We start from the raw sequence: 13,956 nt of genomic DNA on the forward strand, positions 1-13,956 counted from the left end.
CTAGGGATACACTACCAGAATGATTGCAGATGGAGAGTGAGGCGTTCTGGAAGAGCTGTGTCTGCGGTGTTGCTATAGGTCAAAAACAGACTTGACGGCATAAGACAAGACAAGTACTTCATATATTGCTCTGCAAACAGTACGTACTCAGTAAATACTCTTGATTAATTGCCCTAATCTCTATTGTCTTATTAAAGAAAGCTAAAGGTGGTTCACCTTAGTGACAAACCCCATGGAGACAAACTCTACCTTCCCACAAAACGAGGGTAGGGAATGACTAGCTAGGCCAAAAAAAGATGGAAAAAAAAATGAGATGTGATCATAGTGAGCCCAAAGTGACAGTGCCTAACATGTCTAGGATTAATTTGATACTCAAGCGCATTAGCAGGAGTGTCACACTACAAAAAGTGCCAACCACGCTTGGCATTCGCTAGATTCTTACCAGTTTGAGATACTACTATTTAATCAATCAATCAATCGTATTTATTGAGCGCTTACTGTGTGCGGAGCACTGTACTAAGCACTTGGGAAGTACAAGTTGGCAACATATCATCATCATCAATCGTATTTATTGGGCGCTTACTGTGTGCAGAGCACTGTACTAAGCACTTGGGAAGTACAAGCTGGCAACATATCATCATCATCAATCGTATTTATTGAGTGCTTACTGTGTGCAGAGCACTATACTAAGCACTTGGGAAGCAGTTGGCAACATCTAGGGACAGTCCCTACCCAACAGTGGGCTCACAGTCTAAAAGGGGGAGACAGAACCAAACCAAACATACTAACAAAATAAAATAAATAGAATAGATACGTACAATTTAAGAAATATGTAGAGAAATGAGAAGATTCAGAAGAGAGCCACGACAAGCAGCGGGAAGAACAGGGCTCTGCATACGGTAAGCGTTCAATTAATATCACTGACGGACTGAAATAGGCCTGGGAGAAAAGGTGAGAGGAAAGTTCATATATTTCTTTATCTTCTTTGGTGATTTCTATGCCTCAGATTCCTGGCTGTAGGGATTGAAAGATTTTAGTGTGGAGCCCCAGTGAGTCCTGTGTTTATGTTACTGCCCCAACCCCAGATCATTTCTTGAACCTGTTCCTCGGTGGTTAGGCAGGTTTTGTTGTTTGGGCCAAAATATTGCGTGTTTTTGTAACATTCATGTATTAACATTGATTCTCTGTGGAAAAGCTGCAGGACCTCTGAGTGATGGGATTGCAGCAGTTAACTGTAGGTTAAGACTGGTCCAAGGGAGAGGGAACTGGCAGTCCAAATAAGCCAGAACTCTGGGACCTTGGAAGAGGATGGGGAGACTATAAACCTGATGGGAGGGCAGGGTGTGTTTCTACAACAAACTGAGATAAAATCATCAATCGTACTTATTGAGCACTTACTATGTGCAGAGCACTGTACTAAGCGCCAGATCTTCTGGTAGGTGCAGGAAAAATGCACTCTGAGACAGCTTGACCACTAAAATAGTCCTGGAAATCCGTTCGCAACAACGTTAACAAAACGTCGCGAACAACACACTATCGATCAGTCAATCAATCATATTTATTGAGCGCTTACTGTGTGCAGAGCACTGTACTAAGCGTTTGGGACGTACAAGCTGGCAACATATAGAGACAGTCCCTACCCCACAGTGGGCTCACAGTCTAGAAGGGGGAGACAGAGAACAAAACCAAACATACGAACACAATAAAATAAATCGAATAGGTAGGTACAAGTAAAATAAATAAATAAATAAAGTAATAAATATGTACAACCATATATAATAATAATAATATAATAATAATTGGCATTTGTTAAGCGCTTACTATGTGCAAAGCACTGTTCTAAGTGCTGGGGAGGATACAGGGTGATCAGGTTGCCCCACGTGGGGCTCACAGTCTTCATCCCCGTTTTACAGATGAGGGAACTGAGGCTCAGAGAAGTTAAGTGACTTGCCCAAGATCACACAGCAGACATGTGGCGGAGCCGGAATTCGAACCCATGATCTCTGACTCCAAAGCCCGGGCTCTTTCCACTGAGCCACGCTGCTTCTCATATATATATGTATGTATATATATACATATATACGGGTGCTGTGGGGATGTGAGCTCAATGTTGGAAGGGAACAGGTCTACCTCCAGCGCTTAGTGCAGTGCCTGGCAAATAGTAAGCACTTAACAAATACTGTAATTATTATTATTATTATTATTATTATTATTATTATTATTATTATTATTATACTGTACTCTCCCAAGCACTTAGTACAGTACTCTGCGTACAGTAAGCACTTAATAAATATCATTGATTAATTGATTGAACATACAAGGTATTTTTATGTGCAGGATCCATTAAACTGGAGTGAACACAGCGCAGTGCTGATAGAGCAGGGGCCGGGAGTCAGAAGGTCAAGGGCTCTAATACCAGCTCTACCATGGGTCTGCTGTATGACCTTAGGCAAGTCAGCCCGGGCTTTGGAGTCAGAGGTCACGGGTTCAAATCCCACCTCTGCCAATTGTCAGCTGCATGACTCCTCTGTGTCAGCAGTTCCCTCATCTGTAAAATGGGGATTAAGACTGTGAGCCCCCGTGTGACAACCTGATCACCTTGTAGCCTCCCCAGCGCTTAGAACAGTGCTTTGCATATAGTAAGCGCTTAATAAATGCCATTATTATTATTGTTGTTGTTATTATTATTATTATTTCCCTTCTTTGGGCCTCAGTTACCTCATCTGGGAAATAGGGGTTAACACTGTGAGCCCCGGGTGGGACAACCTGACTACGTTGTACCTTGACCACTATAATAGTCCTGGAAATCTGTTCGCAACAACGGTAACAAAACATCGCGAAAAACACACTAGAATGTGAGCTCAATGTTGGAAGGGAACATGTCTACGAGGGAACATGCCTACCTCCAGCGCTTAGTGCTGGCGACGGTAGGGACCGTCTCTATCTGTTGCCAGCTTGCATTTCCCAAGAGTTTAGTACAGTGCTCTGCACACAGTAAGCGCTCCATAAATACGATTGAATGAATGAATGAATAGCCCAGCACTTAAAACAGTGCTTGCCACATAGTAAACGCTTAACAGATACCATAATTATTATTATTATTATTATTATTATTATGCTGTTGACTCACAGGAGTGAAAGAGTGCTCTGGGTGACTTCGCCCCCTCCTACCTCACCTCATTACTCTCCTAACTCAACCCAGCCCACACACTTCACTCTGCTAATGGTAACCATCTCATTGTATCTCAGTCTCATCTATCATCATCAATCGTATTTATTGAGCGCTTACTGTGTGCAGAGCACTGTACTAAGCGCTTACCAACCCCTCACCCACAACCTGCCTCTGGCCTGGAACACCCTCCCTCCTCATAACTGACAGACAATTACTCTCCTCCCCTTCAAAATCTTTTTGAAGTCACATCTCCAGCAGATCTTCCCTGACAAAGCCCTCCTTTCCTCTCCTCCCACTCCCTTCTGTGTTGCCCTGACTTGCTCTCTATATAGGGACCGTCTCTATACGTTGCCGACTTGTACTTCCCAAGCGCTTAGTACAGTGCTCTGCACACAGTAAGCAAGCACTCAGTAAATACGACTGAGTGAATCCCCACACCCAGCCACACAGCACTTATGTTCGTATCTGTAATTTATATATATATATATTTATATTAATGTCTGTCTCCCACTCTGAACTATAAGCTCACTGTGGGCAGGGAATGTGTCTATTTACTGTCATACTGTACGCTCATCATCATCAATCGTATTTATTGAGCGCTTACTGTGTGCAGAGCACTGTACTAAGCACTTGGGAAGTACAATTTGGCAACATATAGAGACAGTCCCTACCCAACAGTGGGCTCACAGTCTCATTCATTCATTCATTCATTCAAGCAGCATGGCTCAGTGGAAAGAGCACGGGCTTTGGAGTCAGACAGAAGTCATGGGTTCAAATTCCAGCTCGGCCAATTGTCAGCTGTGTGACTTTGGGCAAGTCACTTCACTTCTCTGTGCCTCAGTTACCTCATCTGTAAAATGGGGATTAAGACTGTGAGCCCCCCGTGGGACAACCTGATCACCTTGTAACCTCCCCAGTGCTTAGAACAGTGCTCTGCACATAGTAAGCGCTTAATAAATGCCAGCATTATTAGTATTATTCGAGCTTGTCCTTAGTACAGTGCTTTTCGCACGGTAAGCACTCATTCATTCATTCATTCTTTCAATCGTATTTATTGAGTGGTTTCTGTGTGCAGAGCACTGTACTAAGCACTTGGGAAGTACAAATCGGCAACGTATAGAGACGGTCCCTACCCAACAACGGGCTCACCCCTCAGTAAGTACAAATGACTGACTGACTGACCACTAGCACCATAATCAAGTATTTCATAAGTTCTAACTCATGATAGCTCAGGGCTGAGGATTATCTGTGTTTTTCTCCACAGGAAGCATCACCATAATGACTGCGGATATTTTCCTAGTCTCTGGAGCCAGCCTGAGGCAAGGAAGGGGAGAAAGAAGGGGACAATGTTGCCAATTGGTACTTCCCAAGCGCTTAGTACAGTGCTCTGCACATAGTAAGCACTCAATAAATACGATTGATGATGATAATGATGATGATGACAGTGCTTTGAGGACACTGAGGACAGGGACAAATGGGCTAGAGAGAGAGAGAGAGAGAGAGGAAGGGCCACTCCCTTCAGAAGGCTAACCAGCTCATCTCATGCGGCTCAGGTCCAGAGGGTGAGTGAGGGTGAATTTTAAAGTTTGGGCCGCAATGACCTGGCCACATTCCCAGGCTCAGATCCAGCCACTACAACCTTCCCACAGACGTGATCCCACAAGAATGTCGGGCCTGGGATAAGAAGTCCCTATCCCGGGCCTGAGGGAGGCTAAGGCTGATGGTAGGAGTAACATTTCACTTTCCAAGCCGGCATGCACCCAGAGCCATTTCCCCAAAACCTTTCTCGCAGGGAACACAGAGTGTTCTACGTGTATTTTAAACAAATCTTTTGGGGACAACGTCAGGTTCTTCAGCTAGTATCACTACTTGTGTCGTGATACTCCAAGCTGTTTCCAGGTTGTCTCCCAAGGGGAGGAGATCTCCCAACTTTCTCTATAAATCCATCGTCTCTAATTGTGCCTCTGATCCCATCACCTCTCACCTCCCAAAATCACTTGCTCCTACTCTCTTCACTCCACTCAGTGCCATCTTCAAACTCCTACTCTCCAAAACTCCTTCTCCCACTGTCTTTGAACACGTACAAGACTCTCCCATTTTACAAAAGCCCTCTCTCAATCCACAGTCCCCTCCATCTCTTTGCTCCCATTCCTTCCCAAACTTCTAGAATAGGTTATACATGCACAGAACCTTACCTTCCTCTCTACCAATTGAGTTAGTAATTCAGTTGGCAACAATTTTCTACTCAACCATTTACAGTTTGGCTTTCTCAGTCCCTTCACTCTTCTGACTCTGCTCTTTTTAAGGTCACCAATGACCTCCTTATAGCCAAGTCCAAAGGGCTCTACTCCATCCTGATTCTCCCGGATGTGTCTGCTGCTGTCATCACCATGGACCACCCCCTCCTCCTTGAAATATATGAAGCTTCATTGCTGACATAGGACTATCCTGGTTCTCCTCCTACCTGTCTGGCTGCTCCGTCTCAGTTTTGTTCTCTGAATCCTCCTCTTTCTTCCACTTACCATTAGTATACCCCAAAACCGTGTTCTAGATCCTCCTCTCTTCTTGCTTTTCACTCAGTCTCTCAGGGAGTTCATCTAGTCACATAGCTTTAGCTACCACTACTATGCAGATGACTCCCAAATCTAACTCTCTTGCCCTGACTTCTCATCTGACCTGCAATTCTGCATCTCCTCTCACCTCCAGTTCATCTCCATTAGACTCTCCGGCCACCTTAAACTCAACATACCGAAAACTGCAAAACTGAGTCCTGATCCACCACAGATGCCTTGTTCTACAAACCAGCCCCATGTTCTGTTAGTTATACTTGCTGCAAGCCTTCCCCAAGCAAATGACCACATAAGCATTATTTTATTATTTTTTGAATGGTAGTTAAGTGCTTACAGTGAAAAGCACTTTACTAAGTACTGGGGTAATTAGAAACCAGGTCCCTTGACTCTCAAGCCTGCACTCTTTCCACTACACCACCCTGCTTCTCATGGGCAGGGATAGCATCTAATCCCGGCTCCACCACTTGTCAGCTGTGTGACTTTGGGCAGGTCACTTAACTTCTCTTTGCCACAGTTCCCCCATCTGTAAAATGGGGATTAAGACTGTGAACCCTATGTGGGACAACCTGATTGCCCTGTATTCATCCATTCATTCAATCGTATTTATTGAGCGCTTACTGTGTGCAGAGCACTGTACTCAGTGCTTGGGAAGTACAAGTCAGCAACATACAGAGACAGTCCCTACCCAACAACGGGCTCACAGTCTAGAAGGGGGAGACAGGCAACAAAACAAAACATGTAGACGGGTGTCAAAACCGTCAGAATAGATAGAATTATAGCTATATGCCCATCATTAATAAAATAAATAGAGCAGTAAATATGTACAAGTAAAATAGAGTAATAATTCTGTACAAATATATACAAGCGCTGTGGGGAGGGAATGCAGGTAGGACAGAGGGGGGAGAAATGGGGAGGAGGAGAGGAAAAAGGGGGCTCAGTCTGGGAAGGCCTCCTGAAGGAGGTGAGCTCCCTGTAGGGCTTTGAAGGGAGGAAGAGAGCTAGTTTGGCGAATGTGTGGAGGGAGGGCATTCCAGGCCAGGGGAAGGACGCGGGCCGGGGGTCGACGGCAGGACAGGTGAGAATGAGGCACAGTGAGGAGGTTAGAGGTAGAGGATCGGAGTGTGCGGGCTGGGCTGTAGAAGGAGAGAGGGGAGGGGAGGTAGGAGGAGGTGAAGTGATGGAGAGCTTTGAAGCCTGAATCTGCCCCAGCACTTAGAACAGTGCCTGGCACATAGTAAGCACTTAACAAATACCATCATCATCATCTACAACTCTGTTGTATTGTGCTTTCCCAAGTATCTAGTACAGTGTCCTGCACACAGTAATTGCTCAAGAAATACCATTGATTGATTGTTAGTGACACTCAAAAAACATCTCCGACTTCCCTCTTCAATATCGTTGTCTAATGCTGTCGAGTCGCGTCCAACCCCTAGAGATGCCATGGACACAGCTCTCCCAGAACGCCCCACCTCCATCTGCGATTGTTCTGGTCGTGGATCCAGGGAGTTTTCTTGGTAAAAATCCAGAAGCGGTTTACCATTGAATCCTTGTTCTATCCTCGACTCTCTCCCGTGCCACTGCTGCCCAGCGTGGGGGAGTTTTGACTCGTAGCAGATTGCCTTCCGCTTGCTAGCGACTGCCCAAGCTAGGAATCAATCAATCAATCAATCAAGGAATGGAATGGATGGGCCTCTGCTTGACTCTCCCTCCTGTAGCCGAGACTAGTAGAGCACTGGAAGCTCTCCAGGTGCGACCCTGAGAGGCAGTTTCCGTGAAAACCCAAATTCATCTAGAACCCAGAGTTAAAATTTAAAAGGATCATTTCACGCTTATGGGTTTCGGCACGAGGAAAATACGGAGCCTAAACTTTCTCAACTAGTTGCTGGGAAGTTGGAGAAGAAAAAGTTCTAAAAGTTACCATTTGGGTGATTTTGGTTCATTTAAGATTTATAGAGTGATTGAATGGTGCTGTGGTCACAGAGGAAACTAGAATGACTGTGGGCGGGCACTGAGTGAAATTTATTTCGTATCTCGATTTTATCTACGGTCCCACAGCCAAGTCGGGAAAAGTTCTATTCACAAAAAGTCTCAGACCTCCTAATAGTAAGAGGAATGGGAACTCAGGCTTTCAATAACCCAAGATGATATTGATGTGACAGTGGGTATTTTAGTCACTTAAATAACTGCTAGCACAGCTCTGCTAAGAACTTTAATTAGAGAGAATGCATACCAGAGAAACTGAGCCACTCCCTCTTTTGTATTTCTATTCAATTTCTTTCCCCTAAAACAAGTAGTGATTGTTTTCCCAAAATCAACAAAAAGCTGCACCTGGCAACCACAAATCATTAGACTTCTCTCCAAATTAATGACCTCTTCTCTCACTCTCTCTCTCTCCCCACCCCTACAAGCGCTGCTTTAGTTTTATTTCGCTTGTCAGTTTCACAAACCAGACCTCTCCCTCATTTTTTCTTCAGTTTTTTGCAGATCGCGATTATCTAATTACATAGATAATTGCATAGCTAGATTACAAGACTCTAAACACCAACAAGCCCTGTAGGAAAAACAGAGAAATCCAGAAATAGCCTATGAGGGAGGATGCTCTTTTTTATACCTACATTAAAAGGAGAACACCCAATGACATTCCTAAAGTCACCTCTGAGGTCAAAAGACAGCCTGGCTTCTCCCCTCAGTGAAATTCCCACAGTGCATTTCTCTCATAATTGGGATTTTCCATCTGCCTTGGTTCTTAAGAGTTGAAAGGAAATGACCTAAACTTTAGTTATCTGGAAAAAAAAACATTTAAATTAAGGCTATTCTGGATAATCATTGTAAAAAATGGTTTTTTTAGTGAAAAAACAGGGCATAGGACTATCCAAAGATAGTCTCAAAGGTCACCAATGACCTCCTGCTTGCCAAATCCAACGGCTCATACTCTGTCCTAATCCTCCTCGACCTCTCAGCTGCCTTTGACACTGTGGACCACCCCCTTCTCCTCAACACGTTATCTGACCTTGGCTTCACAGACTCCGTCCTCTCCTGGTTCTCCTCTTATCTCTCCGGTCGTTCTTTCTCAGTCTCTTTTGCAGGCTCCTCCTCCCCCTCCCATCCTCTTACTGTGGGAGTTCCCCAAGGTTCAGTGCTTGGTCCCCTTCTGTTCTCAATCTACACTCACTCCCTTGGTGACCTCATTCGCTCCCACGGCTTCAACTATCACCTCTACGCTGATGACACCCAGATCTACATCTCTGCCCCTGCTCTCTCCCCCTCCCTCCAGGCTCGCATCTCCTCCTGCCTTCAGGACATCTCCATCTGGATGTCCGCCCGCCACCTAAAGCTCAACATGTCGAAGACTGAGCTCCTTGTCTTCCCTCCCAAACCTTGTCCTCTCCCTGACTTTCCCATCTCTGTTGACGGCACTACCATCCTTCCCGTCTCACAAGCCCGCAACCTTGGTGTCATCCTCGACTCCGCTCTCTCATTCACCCCTCACATCCAAGCCGTCACCAAAACCTGCCGGTCTCAGCTCCGCAACATTGCCAAGATCCGCCCTTTCCTCTCCATCCAAACCGCTACCCTGCTAATTCAAGCTCTCATCCTATCCCGTCTGGACTACTGCACTAGCCTTCTCTCTGATCTCCCATCCTCGTGTCTCTCTCCACTTCAATCCATACTTCATGCTGCTGCCCGGATTATCTTTGTCCAGAAACGCTCTGGACATATCACTCCCCTCCTCAAAAACCTCCAATGGCTACCAATCAATCTGCGCATCAGGCAGAAACTCCTCACCCTGGGCTTCAAGGCTCTCCATCACCTCGCCCCCTCCTACCTCACCTCCCTTCTCTCCTTCTACTGCCCAGCCCGCACCCTCCGCTCCTCCACCACTAATCTCCTCACTGTACCTCGCTCTCGCCTGTCCCGCCATCGACCCCCGGCCCACGTCATCCCCCGGGCCTGGAATGCCCTCCCTCTGCCCATCCGCCAAGCTAGCTCTCTTCCTTCCTTCAAGGCCCTGCTGAGAGCTCACCTCCTCCAGGAGGCCTTCCCAGACTGAGCCCCTTCTTTCCTCTCGCCCTCGTCCCCCTCTCCATCCCCCCGCCTTACCGCCTTCCCCTCCCCACAGCACCTGTATATATGTATATATGGTTGTACATATTTATTACTCTGTTTATTTATTTATTTATTTATTTTACTTGTACATTTCTATCCTACTTATTTTATTTTGTTGGTATGTTTGGTTCTGTTCTCTGTCTCCCCCTTTTAGACTGTGAGCCCACTATCGGGTAGGGACTGTCTCTATGTGATGCCAATTTGTACTTCCCAAGCGCTTAGTACAGTGCTCTGCACATAGTAAGCGCTCAATAAATACGATTGATTGATTGATTGATTGATAAGAAGTCCCTCTACTCCCTCTCTCCTCTGTATCACCCTTGCACTTGGATTTGAACCCTTTATTGACCCCTCCCTCAGTCCCACAGCACTTATTCTTCCAGACTGCAAGCTCTTTGTGGGCAGGGAACGCTTCTGTTATACTGTACTCTCCCAGGCACTCAGTAAGTACTCAATACATATGATTATTGATTATTATTAATTATTAGGTTGGTGAAGATGAGTTTGGTTTTGGACATCCTGAACTTCAGGAGCTACTGGGGCATCCTAGTACAGATTTCCTTAAGGCAGGAGGATATGCGAGATTGTAGAGGTAAGCAGAGGTCAGGGGTAAACTAGGTAGATTTGGCGGAGGTGGTAGTTGAAGGGATAAGCTCCCTAAGAGAAGAGGACTCAGGATTGAACCTTGAAGGACACTCACAGCTAGGTGGTAGGAGCCAGAGGGAAACCTGGTGAAAGAGACTGATAAGGATCAATCAATCAATCAATCAATCGTATTTATTGAGCGCTTACTGTGTGCAGAGCACTGTACTAAGCGCTTGGGAAGTACAAGTTGGCAGCATATAGAGACAGTCCCTACCCAACAGTGGGCTCACAGTCTCGAAGGGGGAGACAGAGAACCAAACCAAACATGTTAACAAAATAAAATAAATGGAATAGATATGTACAAGTAAAACATATGGAGACGGTCCCTACCCAACAGCGGGCTCACAGTCTAGAAGGGGGAGACAGACAACATAACAAAACAAGTAGAACAAGTAGACAAAACAAGTAGACAGGTGTCAATACCATAAGAATAAACAGAATTATAGCTATATACACAGCCATTTCATCAACCTTGGAGATGAAACCATGTCCAAATCTTCCCTTTTCACCATCGCTGGGGAAGCAGAGGCAAAAGGGAGCTGAAACTTTGGGTTTCAGCGCAAATATACAGATAATCACAGTCTGGCTGAAGTGGGACATGGCTGTGAAGAGGCATGGTGTGGCCCAATGCTGATAATAATAATAATAATAATGAGGGTATTTGTTAAATGCTTCCTGCGTGCCAGGCACTGTAGTAATAATAATAATAATGATGGCATTTGTTAAATGCTTACTATGAGCAAAGCACTGTTCTAAGTGCTGGAGGTGATCAGGTTGTCCCATGTGGGGCTCACAATCTTAATCCCCATTTTCCAGATGAGGGAACTGAGGCCCAGAGAATAATAATAATAATGACATTTCCTAAGCGCTTACTATGTGCCAAGCACTGTTCTAAGTGCTGGGAGGGATACCAGGTCATCAGGTTGTCCCACATGCGGCTCACAATCTTAATCCCCATTTTCCAGATGAGGGAACTGAGGCCCAGAGAATAATAATAATTATAATGACATTTCCTAAGCCCTTACTATGTGCCAAGCACTGTTCTAAGCACTGGGGGAGGGGGGATACAAGGTCATCAGGTTGTCCCACGTGCGGCTCACAATCTTAATCCCCATTTTCCAGATGAGGGAACTGAGGCCCAGAGAATAATAATAATAATGACATTTCCTAAGCGCTTACTATGTGCCAAGCACTGTTCTAAGTGCTGGGGGGATACAAGGTGATCAGGTTGTCCCACGTGAGGCTCACAGTCTTAATCCCCATTTTATAGATGAGGAAACTGAGGCACAGAGAAGTAAAGTGACTTGCCCAAAGTCACACATCTGACAAGTGGCAGAGACGGGATTTGAACCCATGACCTCTGACTCCCAAGCCCGGGCTCTTTCTGCTGAGCCACGCTGCTTCTAAGCACTGGGGTGGAGACAAGCAAATCCAGTTGGACACAATCCCTGTTCCACGTGGGGCTCACTGTCTCAATCCCCATTTTATAGTTGAGGTAACTGAGGCACAGAGAATCAATCAATCAATCAATCAATCAATCGTATTTATTGAGCGCTTACTGTGTGTAGAGCACTGTACTAAGCGCTTGGGAAGTACAAGTTGGCAACATATAGGGAAGTAAAGTGACTTGCCCAAGGTCACCCCGCAGACAAGTGGCAGAGTCGGAATTAGAACCCATGACCTTACCTCCTTCCCTTTCCCACAGCACCTGTATATATGTATATATGTTTGTACGTATTTATTACTCTATTTATTTATTTATTCTACTTGTACATATCTATTCTATTTATTTTATTTTGTTAGTATGTTTGGTTTTGTTCTCTGTCTCCCCCTTTTAGACTGTGAGCCCACCGTTGGGTAGGGACCGTCTCTATATGTTGCCAATTTGTACTTCCCAAGCGCGTAGTACAGTGCTCCGCACATAGCAAGCGGTCAATAAATACGATTGATGATGACCTTCTGACTCCCAAGCCTGTGCTTTATCCACTATGCCATGCTGCTTCTAAAAATAATAATGCTATTTTTTAAGTGCTTACTATGTGGCAAGCACTATACTAAGCAGTAGGGTCGATATACGCTAATCAGACTGGACACAGTCCCCCATGGGACTCAGAGTCTTAGCAGGAGGAAGAACGAGTATGGAATCCCCATTTTACAGAAGAGGAAACTGAAACCCGGAGACGTTAAATGGCTCGCCCAAGGTCGCAGAGTAGGTAGGTGGCGGAGCCAGGATTAGAACCCAGGTCCTCCGACTGCTAGGCCCCTGCTTTTTCCCCCAGGCACCCAGCACAGATGCAGAATCTGTTAACTTGGAGAACTTCGGCCACTTGATTATTCCTGAGCCTCACGTGGTAGCCGTGGCGGCTCCCACTTCATTCTACCGGCCCACCCGCTTTCTACCGGTTGTGGAGCAGAACCGCGGCCCCCCATCTCCCCAATCCAGCAAGGAGTTTGCCCCAAGCCCCCTCGCCCCCGACCCCCGCCGGGGAGGAAGGAGGGTAGAGGACCAGGCCCTTGCTCCGGGAATAACACCTTTTTCTAAAACGCTGTTCTGCACATGCCTCCCCACGCCTCAAAAAATTCCGATATCTGTCCCTACATTTCTGCATCAAGCAGAAACTCCTTAATAATAATAATAATGGCATTTATTAAGCGCTTACTATGTGCAGAGCACCGTTCTAAGCACTGGGGAATTTACAAGGTGATCAGGTTGTCCCGTGTGGGGCTCACAGTCTTCATCCCCATTTTACAGATGAGGGAATTGAGGCCCAGAGAAGTGAAGTGACTTGCCCAAAGTCACACAGCTGACGAGTGGTGGAGCGGGGATTTGAACCCGTGACCTCCGACTCCAAAGCCCGTGCTTTTTCCACTGAGCCACGCTGCTTCTCATAATAATAATAATGGCATTGATTAAGCGCTTACTATGTGCAAAGCACTGTTCTAAGCGCTGGGGAGGTTACAAGGTGATCAGGTTGTCCCACGGGGGGCTCACAGTCTTAATCCCCATTTTAAAGATGAGGTAACAGGCACAGAGAAGTTAAGCCACTTGCCCAAAGTCACACAGCTGACAATTGGCGGAGCCTGGATTTGAACCCGTGACCTCTGACTCCAAAGCCCAGGCTCTTTCCACTGAGCTTTGCTGCTTCCTTAGCTCTAAGGCATCCAATCAGCTGTCTCCCCATTCCTCTCCCGCTACGATTCAGCCCCTAAATTCCCCTGCTCTAATGCCAGCCTACTCACACATCTCGCAGGGCTCTGTGGAAAGGGCCCGGGCTTTGGAGTCGGAGGTCGTGGGTTCAAGTCCCGGCTCCGCCCATTGTCAGCTGTGTGGCTTTGGGCAAGTCGCTTAACTTCTCTGGGCCTCATCTGGAAAACGGGGAGCCCCCCGTGGGACAACCTGATCACCTTGTTACCTCCCCAATGCTTAGAACAGTGCTTTGCACATAGTAAGTGCTTAATAAA

The 13,956-nt window shown here is 46.1% G+C and overlaps 1 protein-coding gene across 1 annotated transcript in view; it reads left to right on the plus strand.

The window, feature by feature from the left end:
* The window catches only part of LOC119925274 (vegetative cell wall protein gp1-like), a 34,035-nt gene extending 28,422 nt beyond the window's left edge, over nt 1–5,613 (plus strand). Inside the window, 3 exon segments of the mRNA XM_038743377.1 lie at nt 1,021–1,049; nt 4,437–4,491; nt 5,479–5,613. Of these exon segments, the coding sequence (XP_038599305.1) occupies nt 1,021–1,049; nt 4,437–4,491; nt 5,479–5,613 (219 nt within the window).
* Nucleotides 5,614–13,956: the final 8,343 nt, after the last annotated feature.

Source organism: Tachyglossus aculeatus, chromosome 3 (assembly GCF_015852505.1).
Source record: "Tachyglossus aculeatus isolate mTacAcu1 chromosome 3, mTacAcu1.pri, whole genome shotgun sequence".
NCBI classification, from domain to species: domain Eukaryota; kingdom Metazoa; phylum Chordata; class Mammalia; order Monotremata; family Tachyglossidae; genus Tachyglossus; species Tachyglossus aculeatus.